Source organism: Salvelinus namaycush, chromosome 3, assembly GCF_016432855.1.
Source record: "Salvelinus namaycush isolate Seneca chromosome 3, SaNama_1.0, whole genome shotgun sequence".
NCBI classification, from domain to species: Eukaryota; Metazoa; Chordata; class Actinopteri; order Salmoniformes; family Salmonidae; genus Salvelinus; species Salvelinus namaycush.
Window position 1 is genome coordinate 82,227,853 of NC_052309.1, and position 20,045 is coordinate 82,247,897.

At 43.9% G+C, this 20,045-nt stretch overlaps 1 protein-coding gene across 1 annotated transcript in view; it reads left to right on the forward strand.

Annotated features, from left to right (window-relative positions):
- The window catches only part of LOC120044074 (delphilin-like), a 23,823-nt gene extending 6,067 nt beyond the window's left edge, over positions 1–17,756 (forward strand). Inside the window, exons 4-16 of the mRNA XM_038988662.1 lie at positions 1–172; positions 478–629; positions 2,797–3,128; positions 9,703–11,838; positions 12,294–12,381; positions 12,900–12,977; positions 13,155–13,351; positions 15,929–16,084; positions 16,469–16,558; positions 16,675–16,804; positions 17,032–17,150; positions 17,370–17,534; positions 17,673–17,756. The exon at positions 1–172 is cut by the window's left edge and continues 137 nt beyond it. Coding sequence (XP_038844590.1) covers positions 1–172; positions 478–629; positions 2,797–3,128; positions 9,703–11,838; positions 12,294–12,381; positions 12,900–12,977; positions 13,155–13,351; positions 15,929–16,084; positions 16,469–16,558; positions 16,675–16,804; positions 17,032–17,150; positions 17,370–17,534; positions 17,673–17,756 — 3,899 coding nt within the window. The remainder of the gene's footprint in view (positions 173–477; positions 630–2,796; positions 3,129–9,702; positions 11,839–12,293; positions 12,382–12,899; positions 12,978–13,154; positions 13,352–15,928; positions 16,085–16,468; positions 16,559–16,674; positions 16,805–17,031; positions 17,151–17,369; positions 17,535–17,672) is intronic.
- The last annotated feature ends 2,289 nt before the right edge of the window (positions 17,757–20,045 follow it).

Genomic DNA, 20,045 nt, shown 5'->3' on the forward strand with positions numbered 1-20,045 from the left:
GTGGAGGCGTGCCCCGCTCCCCAGTGCTCAACTCCCTGCAGTGGGTGGCTGAGATCCTGCCTTCCTCTATCAGGGTCCAGGGGCGCACCTTCGGACAGCAGCTGGAGCACCTGCTCACCATCCAGGAGAGATACACCATCTGCAAGGCCCTGGAGAGCTTCTTCCAGCATAGGTGAGGGGGAGGGAGGGAAGGATAGGAAGGGAGGTTGAGGGGGAGGGAGTGGGGGAAGGATAGGAAGGGAGATAGAAGGGGAGGGTGGGAGGGATAGGAAGAGAGGTAGAGGGGGAGGGTGGGAAGGATAGGAAGGGAGGGAGAGTGTGAGAAAGTGAGAGAAATCAGAGAAAGAAACAAAATATGTTGAGAGAGTGAAAGAGAGATTGAAAGAGAGATTGAGTGTGAAAGAAGAGATAACCTACTGGTTGTGATGATTAGACAGCCAGAGTACCCTAACCCTGCCCCCTCCTCCGTGGCGACAGGAATGTTGACACTCTGATTGTGGACGTGTTCCCGGTGTTGGACACGCCAGCCAAGCAGGTGATCTGGCGGTTTGTCTACCAGCTTCTGACCTACGAAGAGCAGGAGCACTGCCAGAGCAAGATATCACGTTTCCTCGGTTACAAGGCTGCAGGTGGGTTGTGGGAAGTGTGGTTGTGTGTGTGCTAATGTGAGTAAATGTGATATCTACGTGTACATTTGTGATTTTGGTGGGTGTATGTGTAGATGTGAAAGACAACGTAAATGTGTGATTGTGCCAGTGTGTCTGTCTGTGTGTGTGTGTACACTGACATACACACGCTGTGTGTATTCTAGCGCCAGCCCCCCCACCTGAGCCAGAGCCCGCCCCCGAGCCCCATCGCCGTAGCAGCTCCATGAGAGTGACAGGAACCGCCTACAGGGCCAGCATGCGTGGGCGGAGCTCTGACGACCTCATCATCGGCACTCACCTGGGGATGGGTACTTGCGTTTGTCTTTGTCCTTCATCATCATCTTCATCACCAGTAGAAGTAGCACCATCATTACTATCAGTGGCAATGTCATCATCATCATTATTATCACCATCATCATCAGTATTGTCAGAAGTAGCATGAAATAAATATTTCTGACACTAGGTGAAGCTTTTGCTTAAACCTACCCAGTCAAGTGAATGGGTATTGAGAAAGACATATTTTTTGGAATGGCTGAAACCTAATGCAGTATGTTTCCTGTAGGGATCCGTACTGATCCAGTGGAGATGGGGATGAGACTGGCTCCAGGAGAGAGACAGTCAGGAGACGGGACGTCCCTCCCAGAGACCCCCAACAACCTCACCAACGTGGGTACCCAAGTGAGACTGAGAGAAGTGGTCCTGTGTGGCTCAGTCGGTAGAGCATGGCGCTTGCAACGCCAAGCGTCGTGGGTTCGATTCCCGCTGGGGCCACCCATATGTAAAAGTAGTGGCCCCAGCCGACTTGTAAGTCGCTTTGGACAAAAGCGTCTGCTAAATGGGATATATTAGAATAAGGATGACTAAAACAGTGGTCACTAGTCCAGGTCTGCAGCTTTTTCCTCTAGTCCAGCACTATAAAAGACACTGGCTTCAATTACTCAAGGACCCAGTGAGTGGCTCATTAATTCAAGCAGGTGTGTCACTGTTAGGCTGAAACAAAAGCCTGTACACTCATTGGCTCTTGGGAACTAGGACTAGTGACCACTGATCTAGGTTGTTTCCTCCTTAGGGGCTTATCTTCTGGCTTTTATCTCTTCTATCTGAGTCGTTATGAAAGGGCATTTCTTCTCTCTGTCTAGCTGTCTGCGGTGTATGCTGAGCTGGAGAACGTGTACTCAGGGAAGAGGTCCAAGTCTCTGAAGGCTCGCGCTCCTCCTCCGGCGGACAGTCTGGTAGAGCTGGAGGTCCTTGAACACGCAGGCTCTCCGTCCATGCACGCTAACACAGGTATCTACTCCAATCGGTAACACTTTACTTGAAGTGTTGTTAATCAATTACATCATTAGGGCCTCCTGAGTGGCGCAGTGGTCTAAGGCACTGCATCGCAGTGCTAGCTGTGCAACTAGAGATTCTGGGTTCGAGTCCAGGCTCTGTCGCAGCTGCCCCCGATCGGGAGACCCATGGGGTGCCGCACAATTGGCCCAGCGTCGTCCGGGTTAGGGGAAGTCCTTGTCACCATTGCGCACTAGCGACTTCTGTGGCGGCCCGGCGCAGTGCACGCTGACACGGTCGCCAGTTGTACCTCTGACACATTGGTGCGACTGGCTTCCGGGTTAAGTGGGCATTGTGTCAAGAAGCAGTGCAGGTTGTGTTTTGGAGGACGCACGGCTCTCGACCTTCGCCTCTCCTGAGTCCGTATGGGAGTTGCAGCGATGAGGCAAGACTGTAACTACCAATTGGATACCACGAAATTGGGGAGTAAAAGGGGTAAAAAAAGTATGACATTATTACAAACAGGTTGAAATCTGGTTAAAATAACGTCAATACAAACAGGTTGAAATCTGGTTAAAATAACATCATTACAAACAGGTTGAAATCTGAATTGCAGCTTGCCTGACACATGTAGTCTTCTAGTTTGAGTTGAGTCCACCTATCTCTCTGTTAGTCAGTGGAGTGTGAATATGTTCACAAGCACAGGTAGCTACTGGGTATAAAAACATTCAACCAAATAGTTAGAACAGCAGAAATGAATAGACCATGTATGGTGCATTAGCGTGATCTACAACCCTTGGTCAATAGAATAGTTGATCAATGTAATGGTAGATGTTCTTCTCTACAGGAGCAGTGATGTCATTGTTCCTCTCCACAGGTAGCCGTAAGGGCCCCCCACCACCCCCCTCCCCCTGGCAGGAGCCCCTCCCTAGCCCCCCTGCCCCGGTCCAGTTCTACCCCCCAGGTCTCACCTCCCAGACCAGTGCCGAGTCCAACCCCTACATCAGCCTAGACAGCCCCCCTCCCTCGCCTCCCGACTACCCCGCCAGCCCACCCTCCCACGCCCGTCTCAATAAGAGGCGCTACACGTTCTCTCATCCGCCGCGCTCCTCTGATACAGACCGGTTCCTGGACGCACTGAGCGAACAGCTGGGTCAGAGGGTCGCCATTGTAGACGACTTCCTGTCACCCGAAAACGACTACGAGGAGGTAGGGTCGTATAGATGCACATCTGTATAGAGCATTATATGGTTGATTATGATATGTTTGAAAAAAACAGTAAGCTGCTTGTCTTGCATGACTTTAGTGATAACTTATACAGTTGAAGTCAGAAGTTTACATACACTTAGGTTGGGGTCATTAAAACTCGTTTTTCAACCACTCCACAAATTTCTTGTTAACAAAATATAGTTTTGGCAAGTCGGTTAGGACATCTACTTTGTGCATGACACAAGTCATTTTTCCAACAATTTTTAACAGACAGATTATTTCACTTATAATTCACTGTATCACAATTCCAGTGGGTCAGAAGTTTACATACACCAAGTTGACTGTGCCTTTATACAGCTTGGAAAATTACAGAAAATGATGTCAGCAAAGGACCTTGTGAAGATGTGTAACGGATGTGAAATGGCTAGCTAGTTAGCGGTGGTGCGCGCTAATAGCGTTTCAATCGGTTACGTCACTCGCTTTGAGACCTTGAAGTAGTGGTTCCCCTTGCTCTGCAAGAGCCGCGGCTTTTGTGGAGCGATAGGTAACGATGCTTCGTGGGTGACTGTTGTTGATGTGTGCAGAGGGTCCCTGGTTCGCGCCCGGGTCGGGGCGAGGGGACGGACTAATGCTGGGGGATGCTGGATGCTCCAGATGCTGGAGGAAACAGGTACAAAACTATCTGTATCCACAGTAAAACTAGTACTATATCGACATAACGTGAAAGTCCGCTCAGCAAGGAAGAAGCAACTGCTCCAAAACAGCCATAAATGCAAATGGGGACAAAGATCGTACTTTTTGGAGAAATGTCGTCTGGTCTGATGAAACAAAAATAGATCTGTTTGGCCATAATGACCATCGTTATGTTTGAAGGAAAAGGGGGGATGCTTGCAAGCCGAAAAACCCATCCCAACCTGTGAAGCACGGGGGTGGCAGCATCATCTTGTGGGGGTGCTTTGCTGCAGGAGGGACTGGTGCACTTCACAAAATAGATGGCATCAAGTGGAAGGAAAATTTTGTGGATATATTGAAGCAACATCTCAAGACATCAGTCAGGAAGTTAAAGCTTGGTCGCAAATGGGTCTTCCAAATGGACAATGACCCCAAGCATACTTCCAAAGTTGTGGCAAAATGGCTTAAGGACAACAAAGTCAAGGTATTTGAGTGGCCATCACAAAGCCCTGACCTCAATCCCATAGAACATTTGTGGGCAGAACTGAAAAAGCGTGTGCGAGCAAGGAGGCCTACAAACCTGACTCAGTTACACCAGCTCTGTCAGGAGGAATGGGCCAAAATTCACCCAACTTATTGTGGGAAGCTTGTGGAAGGCTATCTGACACGTTTTCACCCAAGTTAAACAATTTAAAGGCAATGCTACCAAATAATAATTGAGTGTATGTAAACTTCTGACCCACTGGGAATGTGATGAAATAAATAATTCTCTCCACTATTATTCTGACATTTCACATTCTTGAAATATAGTGGTGATCCTAACTGACCGAAGAAAAGGAATTTTTCCTTGGATTAAATGTCAGGAAATGTATTTGGCTAAGGTGTATGTAAACTTCTGACTTCAACTGTGTATATATATATATAAATACATGTGTGTATATATATGTGTGTGTATATGTGTGTGTGTATATAATATATATATTAAAAACAAAAAATATTAAAAACAAAAAATATGTTTTAAGTGAGAAGTAGGCATTGGTTTGAAGCCGAAAAATAAAGGAAATTCACAAGCAAAACAATGCCTACTCCACCCATGCTCTACCAAGGTTTTCCAGCACCACAATGCCTACTCCACCCATGCTCTACCAAGGTTTTCCAGCACCACAATGCCTACTCCACCCATGCTCTACCAACGTTTTCCAGCACCACAATGCCTACTCCACCCATGCTCTACCAACGTTTTCCAGCACCACAATGCCTACTCCACCCATGCTCTACCAACGTTTTCCAGCACCACAATGCCTACTCCACCCATGCTCTACCAACGTTTTCCAGCACCACAATGCCTACTCCACCCATGCTCTACCAAGGTTTTCCAGCACCACAATGCCTACTCCACCTATGCTCTACCAAGGTTTTCCAGCACACAGCTTTGACCTACTACAGTAGCTATGCTGGTCTATTGTACTTTAAAGAATGTGTATGCAGGTTTCTTAGGATTCAAACCTTCTCAAACATTCTAATTCATACTCTTAGAGGAGGTGCTCCCACAATAACAGGATTTGGGGCGGCAGGTAGCCTAGTGGTTAGAGCATTGGACCAGTAACCGAAAGGTTGCAAGATCGAATCCTCGAGCTGACAAGGTAAAAATCTGTCGTTCTGCCCCTGAACAAGGCAGTTCCACTGTTCCTAGGCCATCATTGAAAATAAGAATTTGTTCTTAACTGACTTGCCTAGTTAAATAAAGAGAATTTTTTTTAAAAATGTGTACCGCGTACAGGTTAAAGTATTGGATTCTTCACACACCACACTAATCCCACTCCAATACCTTTTTAAGGTCCAAAAGTATTGGGAGAATGACACATTTTGTGTTGTTTTGGCACTTTTGATTTGAAATGATACAGTGACTATGAGTTTAAAGTGCAGACTGTCAGCTTTATTGTGAGGGTATTTTCATACATATTAGGTGAACCGTTTAGAAATTACAGCACTTTTTGTTCATAGTCCCCCCATTATTGGGACATATTCACTTATATGTGTATTAAAGTAGGCAAAAGTTAAGTATTTGGTCCCATATTCATAGCACGCAATAAATACATCAAGCTTGTGACTCTACACATGTGTTGTCATTTTGGAGTTAGTTTTAATATAAATAAGAATCTAATATGTTTCTAAACACTTCTACATTAATGTGTATTCTACCATGATTATAGATAGGACTATTTGAATCATGAATAATGATGAGTGAGAAAGATACACAAATATCATACCCCCAAGACATGCAAACCTCTCACCATTTCAATAACAGGGGATTGAGTACATAGCCAAAACAACAACAAAAAAGTGTCACTGTCCCAATGCTTTTGGAGCTCACTGTGTATACAGTCGTGGACAAAAGTTTTGAGAATGACACAAATATACATTTTCACAAAGTTTGCTGCTTCAGTGTCTTTTGATATTTTTGTCAGATGTTACTATGGAATACTGAAGTATAATTACAAGCATTTCATAAGTTTCAAAGGCTTTTATTGACAATTACATGAAGTTGATGCAAAGAGTCAATATTTGCAGTGTTGACCCTTCTTCTTCAAGACCTCTGCAATCCGCCCTGGCATGCTGTCAATTTTCTTCTTGGCCACATCCTGACTGATGGCAGCCCATTCTTGCGTAATCAATGCTTGAAGTTTGTCAGAATTTGTGGGGTTTTGTTTGTCCACCCGCAACAAAAACTCAATGGGATTAAGGTCTGGGGAGTTTCCTGGCCATGGACCCAAAATATTGATGTTTTGTTCCCTGAGCCACTTAGTTATCACTTTTTCCTTATGGCAAGGTGCTCCATCATGCTGGAAAAAGCATTGTTTGTCACCAAACTGTTCCAGGATGGTTGGAAGAAGTTGCTATCGGAGGATGTGTTGGTACCATTCTTTATTCATGGCTGTGTTCTTAGGCAAAATTGTGAGTGAGCACACTCCCTTGGCTGAGCAGCAACCACACACATGAATTGTCTCAGGATGCTTTACTGTTGGCATGACACAGGACTGATGGTAGCGCTCACCTTGTCTTCTCCGGACAAGCTTTTTTCCGGATACCCCAAACAATCGGAAAGGGGATTCATCAGAGAAAATGACTTTACCCCAGTCCTCAGCAGTCCAATCCCTGTACCTTTTGCAGAATATCAGTCTGTCCCTGATGTTTTTCCTGGAGAGAAGTGGCTTCTTTGCCGCCCTTCTTGACACCAGGCCATCCTCCAAAAGTCTTTGCCTCCCTGTGCGTGCAGATGCACTCACACCTGCCTGCTGCCATTCCTGAGCAAGCTCTGTACTGGTGGTGCCCCGATCCCGCAGCTGAATCAACTTTAGGAGACGGTCCTGGCGCTTGCTGGACTTTCTTGGGCGACCTGAAGGCTTCTTCACAACAATTGAACCACTCTCCTTGAAGTTCTTGATGATCTGATAAATGATTGATTTAGGTGCAATCTTACTGGTAGCAATATCCTTGCCTGTGAAGCCCTTTTTGTGCAAAGCAATGATGACGGCACATGTTTCCTTGCAGGTAACCATGGTTGACAGAGGAAGAACAATGATTCCAAGCACCACCCTCCTTTTGAAGCTTCCAGTCTGTTATTCAAACTCAATCAGCATGACAGAGTGATCTCCAGCCTTGTCCTCGTCAACACTCACACCTGTGTTAACGAGAGAATCACTGACATGATGTCAGGCTGGTCCTTTTGTGGCAGGGCTGAAATGCAGTGGAAATGTTTTGGGGGGATTCAGTTAATTTGCATGGCAAAGAGGGACTTTTCAATTAATTGCAATTCATCTGATCACTCTTCATAACATTCTGAAGTATATGCAAATTGCCATCATACAAACTGAGGCAGCAGACTGTGATTTTTTTTTTTTGTGTCATTCTCAAAACTTTTGGCCACGACTGTACATGTATATATACTGAGTATACAAAACATTAAGAACACGTGCTCTTTCAATTTCATAGACTGACCAGGTGAATCAAGGTGAAAGCTATCATCCCTAATGGGGCTGTTCCTAATGTTTGGTATACTCAGTGTGTATATATACAGCACCAGTCAAAAGTATGGACATGTCTACTCATTCAAGTGTTTTTCTTTATTGTTTAATATTTTCTACATTGTAGAATAGTGAAGACATCACAACTATGAAATAACACATATGGGATCATGTAGTAACAAAAAAAGTGTTAAACAATTCAAAATATATTTTATATTTGAGATTCTTCAAAGTAGTCACCCTTTGCCTTGATGACAGCTTTGCACATTCTTGGCATTCTCTCAACCAGATACACCTGGAATGCTTTTCCAACAGTCTTGAAGGAGTTCCCACATACACTACCGGTCCAACATTTTTGAACACCTACTCATTCAAGGGTTTTTCTTTAGTTTTATTATTTTCTACGTTGTAGAATAATATTGAAGACATCAAAACTATGAAATAACACATATGGAATCATGTAGTAACCAAAAAAAACATAACAGACTTAAAGGAGTTCCCACATATGCTGAGCACTTGTTGGCTACTTTTCCTTCCCTCTGTGGTCCGACTCATCCCAAACCATCTCAATTTGATTGAGGTTGGGTGATTGTGGAGTCCAGGTCATCTGATGCAGCACTCCATCACTCTCCTTCTTGATAAAATAGCCCTTACTCAGCCTGGAGGTGTGTTGGGTCATTGTTCTGCTGAAAAACAAATGATAGTCCCACTAAGCCCAAACCAGATCGGATGGTGTATCGCTGCAGAATGCTGTGGTAGGCATGCTGGTTAAGTGTGCCTTAAAGTTCTTGACATTTTCCGTATTGACTGACCATGTCTGAAAGTAATGATGGACTGTCGTTTCTCTTTGCTTATTTGAGCTCTTGCCATAATATGGACTTGGTAGGGCTATCTTCTGTATACCCCCCTTGTCACAACACAACTGATTGGCTCAAACACATTATGAAGGAAAGAAATTCCACAAATTAACTTTTAAGAAGAAGGTCATCTGATGCAGCACTCCATCACTCTCCTTCTTGGTCAAATAGCCCTTACACAGCCTGGAGGTGTGTTGGGTCATTGTCCTGTTGAAAAACAAATGATAGTCCCAGTAAGCGCAAACCAGATGGAATGGCGTATCACTGCAGAATACTGTGGTAGCCATGCTGGTCAAGTGTTCCTTGAATAAATAAAAAAATCACTGACAGTGTCACCAGCAAAGCACCCCACACCTCCTCCTCAATGCTTCATGGTGGGAACCACACATGCGGAGATCATCCATTCACCTACTCTGCGTCTCACAAAGACACGGCGGTTAGAACCAAAAATCTCAAATTTGGACCAAAGGACAGATTTCCACCAGTCCAATGTCCATTGCTCGTGTTTCAAAGTTCTTGCAATTTTCTGGATTGACTGACACTAGACCCTGGACAACAAATTATGTGAGACAAAACAATTTTTTTATCATTTGAATTGCAAGTTACATTTTCGAAAGACACCTTTTGAGTGTGGAAATGTTGTATAGTTTTCTATAATCACCTTCTGGTTTAAAAACCAGAGAAATGTTTTTTTCTAAGCAACCTGCATAAACATTGTTTGAAGTACAATAGGCCAATATACTGTAGATACTGTGGTAGGTCAAAGCTATATGCTGGAAAACCTTGGTAGAGCATGGGTGGAGTAGGCATTGTGGTGCTCATGTGCATTTCTTTTTCGGCTTCAGGCCAATGCCTACTTCTCACTTAAAACATTGTTTTTCTGTTTTTAGTATATATGATTTGTGTTTTTCTATCAAGAAACTCTACCGTAAAGCACATAAGACTATAAATTACACTGGATCAATGGCCCAAGCCTTAATGAATCTATGTGATTGGTGGTAATGCCAGGATGTTGTCCAGATGAGCTTCCCAGATGATGAGGATGAGGATGAGGAGGTGGAGGTGGATGATGAAGATGGAGATGGGGGTTTCATAATACCCCCTGAGCTGAGCAGCCCCAGTGAGTGCCAGGGCAGCAGCGGAGAGGACGCCTCCTCCCTCACTTATTCCTCCTCCTCAGAACACATACCCCCTCCCCCCATGACTCCCCCGCCACCTCCGCCCATCCAATTCAATGATCCTCCTCTACCCCCAAGCTATACCGCCACCCCTGAACAGTCTCCCAGAATACAACTGCCTTTCCGCCGCCACCACGGGCCACCTCCGCCCCCTCCTCCTCGCTCCAACCCACCGCCCAAACGCCAGTCCATTCACAAGGTGCTTCCCACCCGGGAGGACCTGCTAGCCCACGCTGCAATGCAGGAACAAAATACGTACCAGGAGCAACAAGCTTACCAGGAACAACAAGCTTACCAGGACCAACAAGCGTTTCAGGACCAACAAGCTTACCAGGACCAACAAGTGCAACAAGCGTACCAGGAGCGACAAGTGTACCAGGAGCAACGAGCATTCCAGAAGCAACAAGCGTTTCAGGAACAAAAAACTTACCAGGAGCAACAAGCACAACAAGCATTCCATGAGCAACAAGCATTCCATGAGCAACAAGCTTACCAGGAGCAACAAGCTTACCAGGAGCGACAAGCTTACCAGGAGCAACAAGCACATCAAGAACAACAAGCGTTACAGAAGCATCAATCATACCAGGAGCAACAAGCGTACCAGGAGCAAAATATTTACCAGGGGCACCAGTCACTGCCTGCCCAGTCCTCGCACAAAGCACACCCCCTGCAGCAGCTTCACCAGTCCCTGCCCCCCCTCCCCTCTCCAGAGGCAGCCCACACCCACCCAGACCCCTCACTCTACCAGATGCACCAAGCTCAACAACAGACTCGTCGTCAGAGCCGTCGTCAGACTCACTCAGCCACATCACCTCACAATCCCCCAGCCCATTCCCCTGTCCATCCAGATCAACAGAGTCAGTACTCGGAGGCAATCTATCAGAGTATTCATACACAGTCACATCACTCATCCATGGAGCTCCTTCACCAAGCTCAGCAGGCCCAGCAGCACCACTCCTCCATGGAGCTCCTTCACCAAGCTCAGCAGGTCCAGCAGCACCACTCCTCCATGGAGCTCCTTCACCAAGCTCATCAGGTCCAGCAGCACCACTCCTCCATGGAATTCCTTCACCAAGCTCAACAAGTCCAGCAGCACCACTCCTCCATGGAGCTCCTTCACCAAGCTCATCGGGTCCAGCAGCACCACTCCTCCATGGAACTTCTTCACCAACCTCACCACTCATCCACAGAGCTCCTTCACCAAGCTCATCAGATCCAGCAGCACCTCTCATCCACGGAGCTCCTTCACCAAGCTCATCAGATCCACCAAGATCAGCCTGCTTCACTACCCGTACAACTGGATCAGGAGATCCACCAGTCTCTTCAGAGCCATCAGACTCACCCATCTTCCCAGGACAGCCACCAGGGTCAACAGACTCGTCAATCTCTCAAGTCTCATCGCACTCACCAGCCATCCCCCCAGCGTCCCCACTCCATCCAGCAGACTTACCACCACACTCCCCAGATCCAGCACATCCACCACCAGGTCCCTCCCCAGCCCACTCACCCAGAGCTCCACCAGATCCACCTAATACACCAGCCCACCCAGCAGCGCCACCACCCCCAGCCCACCTTGTCCACCTTCCAGCCTCTTCCACCCCACCAGCCCACCCTGTCCACCTTCCAGCCTCTGCCCCAACACCAGCCCCACCAAACCCACCAGGTCCACCCCTCCAACCAGGGTCGTCCTCAGTCCCAGCCTTCCCAACGGCTATTCAGTCAATCCCAGTCTCAACACCACTCCCACTCCCACCACCAACCCCAGCCCCAACCTCAGCCCAAGCAGCATTCCCAGTCCCAGAATAACTTGGACCAGTTGGGGAAACAGGAGCCCCCTCCTCCTCCGCCCCTGCCCCCTCCTGGAACCCCTCCTCCACTGCCTCGCCCAGGCCTTCCGAGGATGGACTCCAATCATATGAGTGTAAAGAGGCTGCGCTGGGAACAGGTGGAGAACTCTGAGGGCACCATCTGGGGACAGGTGAGTTAGTCACATATTGGATAGATGAGTTAGTCAGCATTGAGACAGGTGAGTTAGTTAGGATTGGGACAGTCGAGTTAGTCAGGGTTTGGACAGGTGTGTTAGTCAGGGTGGGAAAGGTGAACTTTGTTAGTTGAGGTTGGATGGGGACAGGTAAGTTAGTCAGGATTGGGACAGGTATGTCAGCCACAGTTTGGACGGGAGTTAGTCAGGGTTTGGACAGGTGAGTTGGTCAGGGTTGCGACAGCTGAGTTAGTCAAGGTTGGGACAGGTGATTAGTCAAGGTTAGAACAGGTGAGTTGGTCAGGGTTGGGTCAGGTTTTTTGATTTACAACAGTTCCATAAAAATAAAAATAATCAGCAGTCAATTTCTGAAATGACAAGCATGAGCTTGAACTTAATGAGTAGATGATGCATAATGTACATAATGCCTGTTTTTAATCTGGGTGTTGCAGCTGGGGGAGGACTCGGATTATGACAAACTGAATGACATGGTGAAGTATTTGGATCTGGAACTGCACTTTGGGACACAAAAGAACCCCAGTGAGTATAATGTGCCCACGTGTGTATGTGAACGTGGCTGTTTGTGTGTATGCGTGCATCATGCATATGTTAGTGTGCATACAGTATGTTTGCACATACTGACCGTGTGGAAGTTTCTTCCACAAAACCATGTACATACCACCACCAGTCAGTTCTTGCCTAGTGTGTCTAATATGAATACTTCTTCATCTTGAGCAATGTGTGTGAAGCCCACCATGGTTTTGATTTGCTTTTGATCAGTGGTCCCTCTGACGAATGACAGCAGCGTTACCGCCATAGGCACTTCACTGACCCATTTAAGTCCAATACTTGAAATGATGTATTTAGAAATACATTGAAAATCCTGATATGGACATTTTCTGCTCCTTAGCAGTCTCTTTATCCCTTGATCTTTGTCTTCACACTCTTCCTGTCTGCCTCTCCCTCTCTGTCAATCACTTTGTCTTTCTGCCTCTTCTTATGTTTCTCTGTTTCCCTCATGTTTCCCACATGATGTTCTGTGTCAGTTTCTCTTCCAGACCCAGCCCTTCAGTCGGAGACCTTCAAGAAGAAAGACATAGTTGAGATTCTGTCCCATAAGAAGGCCTACAACGCATGTAAGTATGAGAGTGGAGAACACAAGGGGGACGCTACATTGTTCCAGGCTGTGTTACACTGCACTTCAGATCTTATGTTATTGTTCTAATATAGTCTGTGTTGACTGAAACCATGAGACTATGTTACACTGTTACTGTGGCCTCTGATATTTGACCCTTTGATCCCCTGACCTCCAGCCATCCTGATTGCCCACTTGAAGCTGTCCCCGGGCGAACTACGCCAGGTGCTGATGACCATGGCCACAGAGCGTCTGGAGCCGACCCACATCAAGCAGCTGCTGCTGTACGCCCCCGACGCAGAGGAGGTCAAGCAGTATGAACAGTTCAGCGAGGACCCAGCCAAACTCAGCGAGCCTGACCAGTTTGTACTACAGGTACTGGGCCTAGACTGCAGGGAGGAGGCTCAGCAATGAAAAAAAAAAATCTTTATTTAACCAGTTGAGAACAAGTTCTCATTTACAACTGCGACCTGGCCAAGATAAAGCAAAGCAGTGCGACACAAACAACAACACAGAGTTACACATGGAATAAACAAACATACAGTCAAAGTTTGGGGGATCTTTATGGATGTATTTGTGTCGTTTGTTGTGGTATACTGTGGGTGAAAGTAGTAGTAGTAGTAGTAGTACTCAGTGGTGTAAAGTACTTAAGTAAAAATACTTGAAAGTACTACATAAGTCGTTTTTTGTATATTTGTACTTTACTTTACTATTTATATTTTTGACAACTTTTACTTTTACTTCACTACATTCCCAAAGAAAATGATGTACAGGAAAATAGTCTAATTCACACACAACATCCCTGGTCATCCCTACTGCCTCTGATCTGGTCTGGTTTACTTTATATAAGGAATTTGAGGTATACTTCAAATATACTTAAGTATATTTTAGCAATGATATTTACTTTTGATACTGTTAGGTTCTAATTCTCAGAGTAAAAACACAACGGACACTATGAAAGCGCAAACTAAGTTAATTCTTCTCAGAGGATCAATACAGCTGCATTAGACAAAGACATTGTTCACACAAGCACTGATATTTAACCCTTTCTCCTATGCTGAGTCTCCTCCTACACATCTGAACGAACATTGTATCTTTACTGCTAGGCAGGAAACTAAGTGATACGGCCATAAACTTTTCTTTCTCCCTTAACGTGACCTCACCTGACCTCGTACCCTTCATCACTAATCCATGGCTCTCTCCCCTTATCAATGCCTGCCACGTGATCACTTTCCCTGCACTCAGCACATTCCAAGCTTAATCGCACACAATATATACCTTCCTCCTACAGATAACCATTAACTTCTGGTGTAGACCCTCTAAACCTAAGCACCCAATATTTCAATAGGATACCTGATTATTAACCCTATTCAAAGTTTAGGAGTTAGTACCCAGAATCCATCAATACTCAAGTCTCAAAATGCAAAGTTAAAGTATAAATACATTTCAAATTCCTTATATAAAGCAAACCAGGCGGCATAATTGTCTTGTTTTTTTTTTACGGATAGCCAGGGGCACTTCCAACACTCATCATTTACAGACTAAGCATTTGTGTTACTTAAGTATATTTTAGCAATGACATATACTTAAGTATATTTAAAACCACATTCCTTTAGACTTTAACTGATTTTCTATTAAGGTATCTTTTACTCAAGTATGAAAATTGGGTACTTTTTCCACCACTGGTAGTATTAGTAGTGGTAGTGGTAGTAGTAGTAGTGGTAGTAGTAGTAGTATAATTAGTAGTTGTTGTTGTTGTTGTTGTTGTAGTAGTAGTAGTAGTAGCAGCAGCAGTAGTAGTATAAATAGAACTAGTAGTAGTAGTAGGAATAGTAGTAGAAGTAGAAATAGTAGTAGTAGTAGGAATAGTAGTAGTAGTAGGAATAGTAGTAGGAATAGAAGTAGTAGTAATATAAGTAGTAGTATAAATAGAAGTAGCAGTAGTAGTAGTATAAATAGAAGTAGTAGTAGTAGTAGGAATAGTAGTAGTAGTAGGAATAGTAGTAGTAGGAATAGTAGTGGGAATATAAGTAGTAGTAATATAAGTAGTAGTATAAATATAAGTAGTAGTAGTAGTAGTATAAATAGAAGTAGTAGTAGTAGTGGCAGCAGAAGTAGTAGTAGTAATAGTAGTAGTAGTAGTAGTAGTAGTATAAATAGAAGTAGTAGTAGTAGCAGCAGAAGTAGTAGTAGTAATAGAAGTAGTAGTAGTAGTAGTATAAATAGAAGTAGTAGTGGCAGCAGAAGTAGTAGTAGTAATAGAAGTAGTAGTAGTAGTAGTATAAATCGAAGTAGTAGTAGTAGTAGTGGCAGCAGAAGTAGTAGTAGTAATAGAAGTAGTAGTAGTAGTAGTATAAATAGAAGTAGTGGTAGTGGCAGCAGAAGTAGTAGTAGTAGTATAAATAGAAGTAGTAGTAGTGGCAGCAGAAGTAGTAGTAGTAATAGAAGTAGTAGTAGTAGTAGTATAAATAGAAGTAGTAGTAGTGGTAGTGGCAGCAGAAGTAGTAGTAGTAGTATAAATAGAAGTAGTAGTAGTGGCAGCAGAAGTAGTAGTAGTAATAGAAGTAGTAGTAGTAGTAGTATAAATAGAAGTAGTAGTAGTGGTAGTGGCAGCAGAAGTAGTAGTAGTAGTATAAATAGAAGTAGTAGTAGTGGCAGCAGAAGTAGTAGTAGTAATAGAAGTAGTAGTAGTAGTAGTATAAATAGAAGTAGTAGTAGTGGCAGCAGAAGTAGTAGTAGTAATAGAAGTAGTAGTGGCAGCAGAAGTAGTAGTAGGGTTTGTTGGTTGCTCACAGTCATAGAATGAGAGCTTGGTTATGTGTAGGTGTTGTTGCTGGTTTTCTGTTTCCTCTTTTGTAATAGTGTGTGTGTGTGTGTGTGTGTGTGTGTGTGTGTGTGTGTGTGTGTGTGTGTGTGTGTGTGTGTGTGTGTGTGCGTGTGTGTGTGTCATAGATGCTGTCAGTACCAGAGTACAAGACTCGTCTGAGAAGCCTCCACTTCAAAAGCACCCTGCAGGAGAAGACAGAGGAGATGAGGGGGGGCTACGACTGCATCTTCAACGCCTCCATGGAGCTCAAGACCAGCAAGAAACTGGCCAAGATACTGGAGGTTTACAGTTATGCACTCTGACATGTACAATCACTAGCAAGAGCAATGCAACTTCTTCAACTTGTCACCCGCCAGCATGATTCTGATAAGATACAACCAATAACAGTCTCATTCGGTGCTAAGAAAGGAGAGAATGGAAATGCATTTGTTTGGCTTGACCAACGTTTTAGCTTGAGCCCCAGATACACCAGGAAGGTTAAGGAGAGGCAGTAGCCCAAAGACCAAACACCTAAACAGCAATGAACAGGAGGCTTTCATCTTTCTTCCCTGAGTGGAAAATATAGTGTTATTGTGGGTAATGTTTAGCCTTAAAGTGGTCATGTTGCTGTTTCAATCCTAAACTAAATACAAGCTTTATGCTAACTGTGTCGGATATTTCCTTAGTTTGTGCTGGCGATGGGGAACTATCTGAACAACGGTCAGCCTAAGACCGGCAACAAAACCACCGGGTTTAAGATCAACTTCCTCACTGAGGTAAGCTCCTCAGGGATATTGGCCTGTATTCCTATGACATTTCTTTACTTCACTGTTGTTACTTCACTGTTGTTAACCCACGGACACTGTTACTAATGCACTACTGTTTCTTGTAGCTCGGCACCACAAAAACAGTGGATGGGAAATCTACGTTTCTGCACATCCTCGTCAAGTCACTGTGTCTTCACTTTCCCAACGTCCTGGATTTTGCCAAGGACCTCACCACGGTTCCCCTGGCAGCCAAAGGTAAATGAGTAGCAGTTTTTTCATGTGTGCATTTTCTTTTGTGTGTCGTGTGTAGTGTTTCATGTACAGCATGTTGTGTTACATGTAATGTTTACCTATTGCGTGTAAATGAATAGATTAAATATGTAATCCTGTTTTTCCATAAGCACTCTTCCACCTTTGTTCTTCCCCCCGCTCTCTCTTTCTTTCTTTCTCTCTCTCCCATCTCACTCTCTCACTCTCTGTAGTGAACCAGAGGACCATCACATCTGACCTGAATGACCTTCACACCACTATCCAGGACATCCGATCTGCCTGCCAGAAAATGCCTGCTACAGCAGACGACCGCTTCACTGCAGTCATGAGTGTATCTTTCATAACTAACCTGAGAGAGAGAGACAGAGGGACAGAGAGACAGAGACAGAGATTCATTACATAATTCATTACAGGCTTCTATATTCACAGGTGTGAGAGTATGCATACTGTAAAATAGCCCTTTACATGGGGGTCTCTCACCCCATCCACCACCAATATGTACTGTAGCTCCTACCTCTGGCTGTTGTATCCTTGACTTCCCTATGAGCAGGGCTTCCTGGAGAACATCCACCCAGCACTACAGTCTCTGGAGTCCCTGCAGCAGAGGGCCATGGAGGAGTGGTCCAAGACAGCCTCCTTCTTCGGAGAGGACAGCCAAGCCACCAACACAGAGGCGTTCTTTGGGATATTCACTGAGTTCCTCGCCAAGTTTGAGGTGAACCGCCTAGAGTTTGAAAGAGACCTCTGAAATAGACAAGTATGTAGTGCTATCAAGAAGTGCTATCAAGACGGTAGTAGTAATGGTACTGCATGTTTTTGTCTTGTCTGACAATGTTTTATTGTTGTTTTTCAGAGAGCTCTTAGTGAGAACCAGGCCAATGAGAACCCTCCTAGGAGTCCCAGGAGCCCAAGAATGGCCTCACCCCTGGCCTGGTGAACAGAGAGACAGGAAGAAGGGTTGGCAGGCAGGCAGACAGGCAGGCAGACACACACACACTCTCTATCTCTCTCTCACACACACAGACAGGAGCGCATGCGAAAATCCACATACATGCACAAACACACACACACAAACACACACACACACATACACACAAACTCATAGTATTTCAATTTTTGTAATTCAAGATATTTATATTGTGGGAATTAGGTTGTCTGCAGAGTTGAGCATACAGGGCTTTAATACGTGACAGTGTAGTTTGAATGTCCAGCTAGTTTAACACCTCAAACTTTGTATATTTCATGGCTATAGAGTGTTCCTCTGGAACAGACAAATTAAGCTATACTGGATCAATGGTTTTGCTTTTTATATATTTGTAAATAAAAATGTTATACCATTTATATAAATGCAAAGATTCATGAAATGGAATAGGAAAGAGACTGACATCAGTAACTATTTGAACCCAGCTGTCTGATATACTGTATATGAATGTATGATACAATTATAGGCTAGAAAGATTAAGTCTACAGAACATGATCAGCAGTGGTAAACAGAATACTGGATCGTTTTGAGAGATATACAGATTTAAACTATTATTGCTAAAACATGTATTTGATACTTCAGCAGTTAAAAGAGATCACTGAATGTCTGTGTCAATGTGTCTGATTTGAGAATTAAATGTGTATTATATATTGTACCATTTAAATATAACTGTAATGATATATGTAATACAGGATATACATATTTAAGTAGTCAATTATGAAATGCTTTACAATAATTTCATTTTTTTAAATGATTTACCTGTTCCATATTTTTGTGCGCCACCCACCACACTGAATGTATTTAAAGGTTATTCATTTTGAATGAAGTGTGTCTTGTACGATATCCAGTGGATACTCATTACTACTAAAGAAAAGGAATGTTATGAAAACAAAGATGGATGTACATGTGTGCTGTTAACTATGTGTTCCTCTCTGTCTCTGATTGTGTTGATAGTGACATGCTGTTAAAGGGGCAGTGTTCTATTATGAACAGTAGGAGGATTTGTTACATTTTCATGGTCATTTCTGCATACTGCACCTTCACTTTAACCTCTACAATACAATGAGGGGACACACTGCTTTCTAGAAGCACATTACTTAAAGGGATAGTTCACCCAAATTAGAAAAATGACATTTTGGTTTCCTTACCCTGTAAGCAGTCTATGGACAAGGTACGACGGCAATCCATGCTTTGGTTACGTTTCCCTGACACTGTTTCCACATTCTAATGTTTTAGCATTTGTGGCTCAAATCCCATTCAAGTCATGCGACCGATATTAGCATTTTTCATGCATCATGTTTAAATAATCCAAAAGTATCTTAAATTGATTGTGAAGCTCAACAAAGTCACTTATACAGTAGATGATATGAACATGATGCGTGAAAATGATAATATCAGTCCTGTGACTTGAATGGGATTTATGCCACAAATGCTAAAATGTTAGTAGTGTCAGGGGAACTAAACCAAAGCATGGATTGCTGTCATACTTTGCCCATAGACTGCTTACAGGGTAAGGAAACCAATATGTCATTTTGTAATATGGCTGAACTATCCCTTAAACAGTAACTCTATGGACTTTAATGACATAGGATGTTAATACTTAACTTCATCAAACCATGTTTTAACATATCTTTGTCATCTGATACGGACTACTTATGGACTGATTGTGTAACTGACACATGGATGTTCTCAACCCAAACATGGAGGACATTTTACATATTCAATTAAAGCAACACTGGCCTCCAGCTTTTCAGACGTTCGTTACATGAGAGAAATAGGACATTTTTTAGAATACAACTAATGTGGATCATTTTAAATGAATAAGATAAGGCAAATGTAAGAAGACGTGCTTATAATGTTATTCATAACATGTCAATAAGTTATTGCCATCATTTGTTTTCTGACGGTATGATCTTAATTTCTGACTCTGTCATCTGGATAGCTATACATATTCAGCAATGTGTTCTGGAAGTCGTTGCTCTCGGATAAGTCTATGTTTTGTATTGTAACAGCCAACGCTGACAAATATAAAGCGTGCTATAAGAACATTACCCTGAATTACTGTCTTTTTCCTAAATACAGTGTTGGGTTCTGATTTCTTGACTTATGAAATATACTTATTCATTTCCCTGAGGGAGAGGGTAATTTATAATGTTTACATTATGTCAGGATATGTTATTGTTAGCCATCAGGGATCCAATGGGAGGAGGGAAGACACAGTCTGGTACGAGTCAACATGACAGC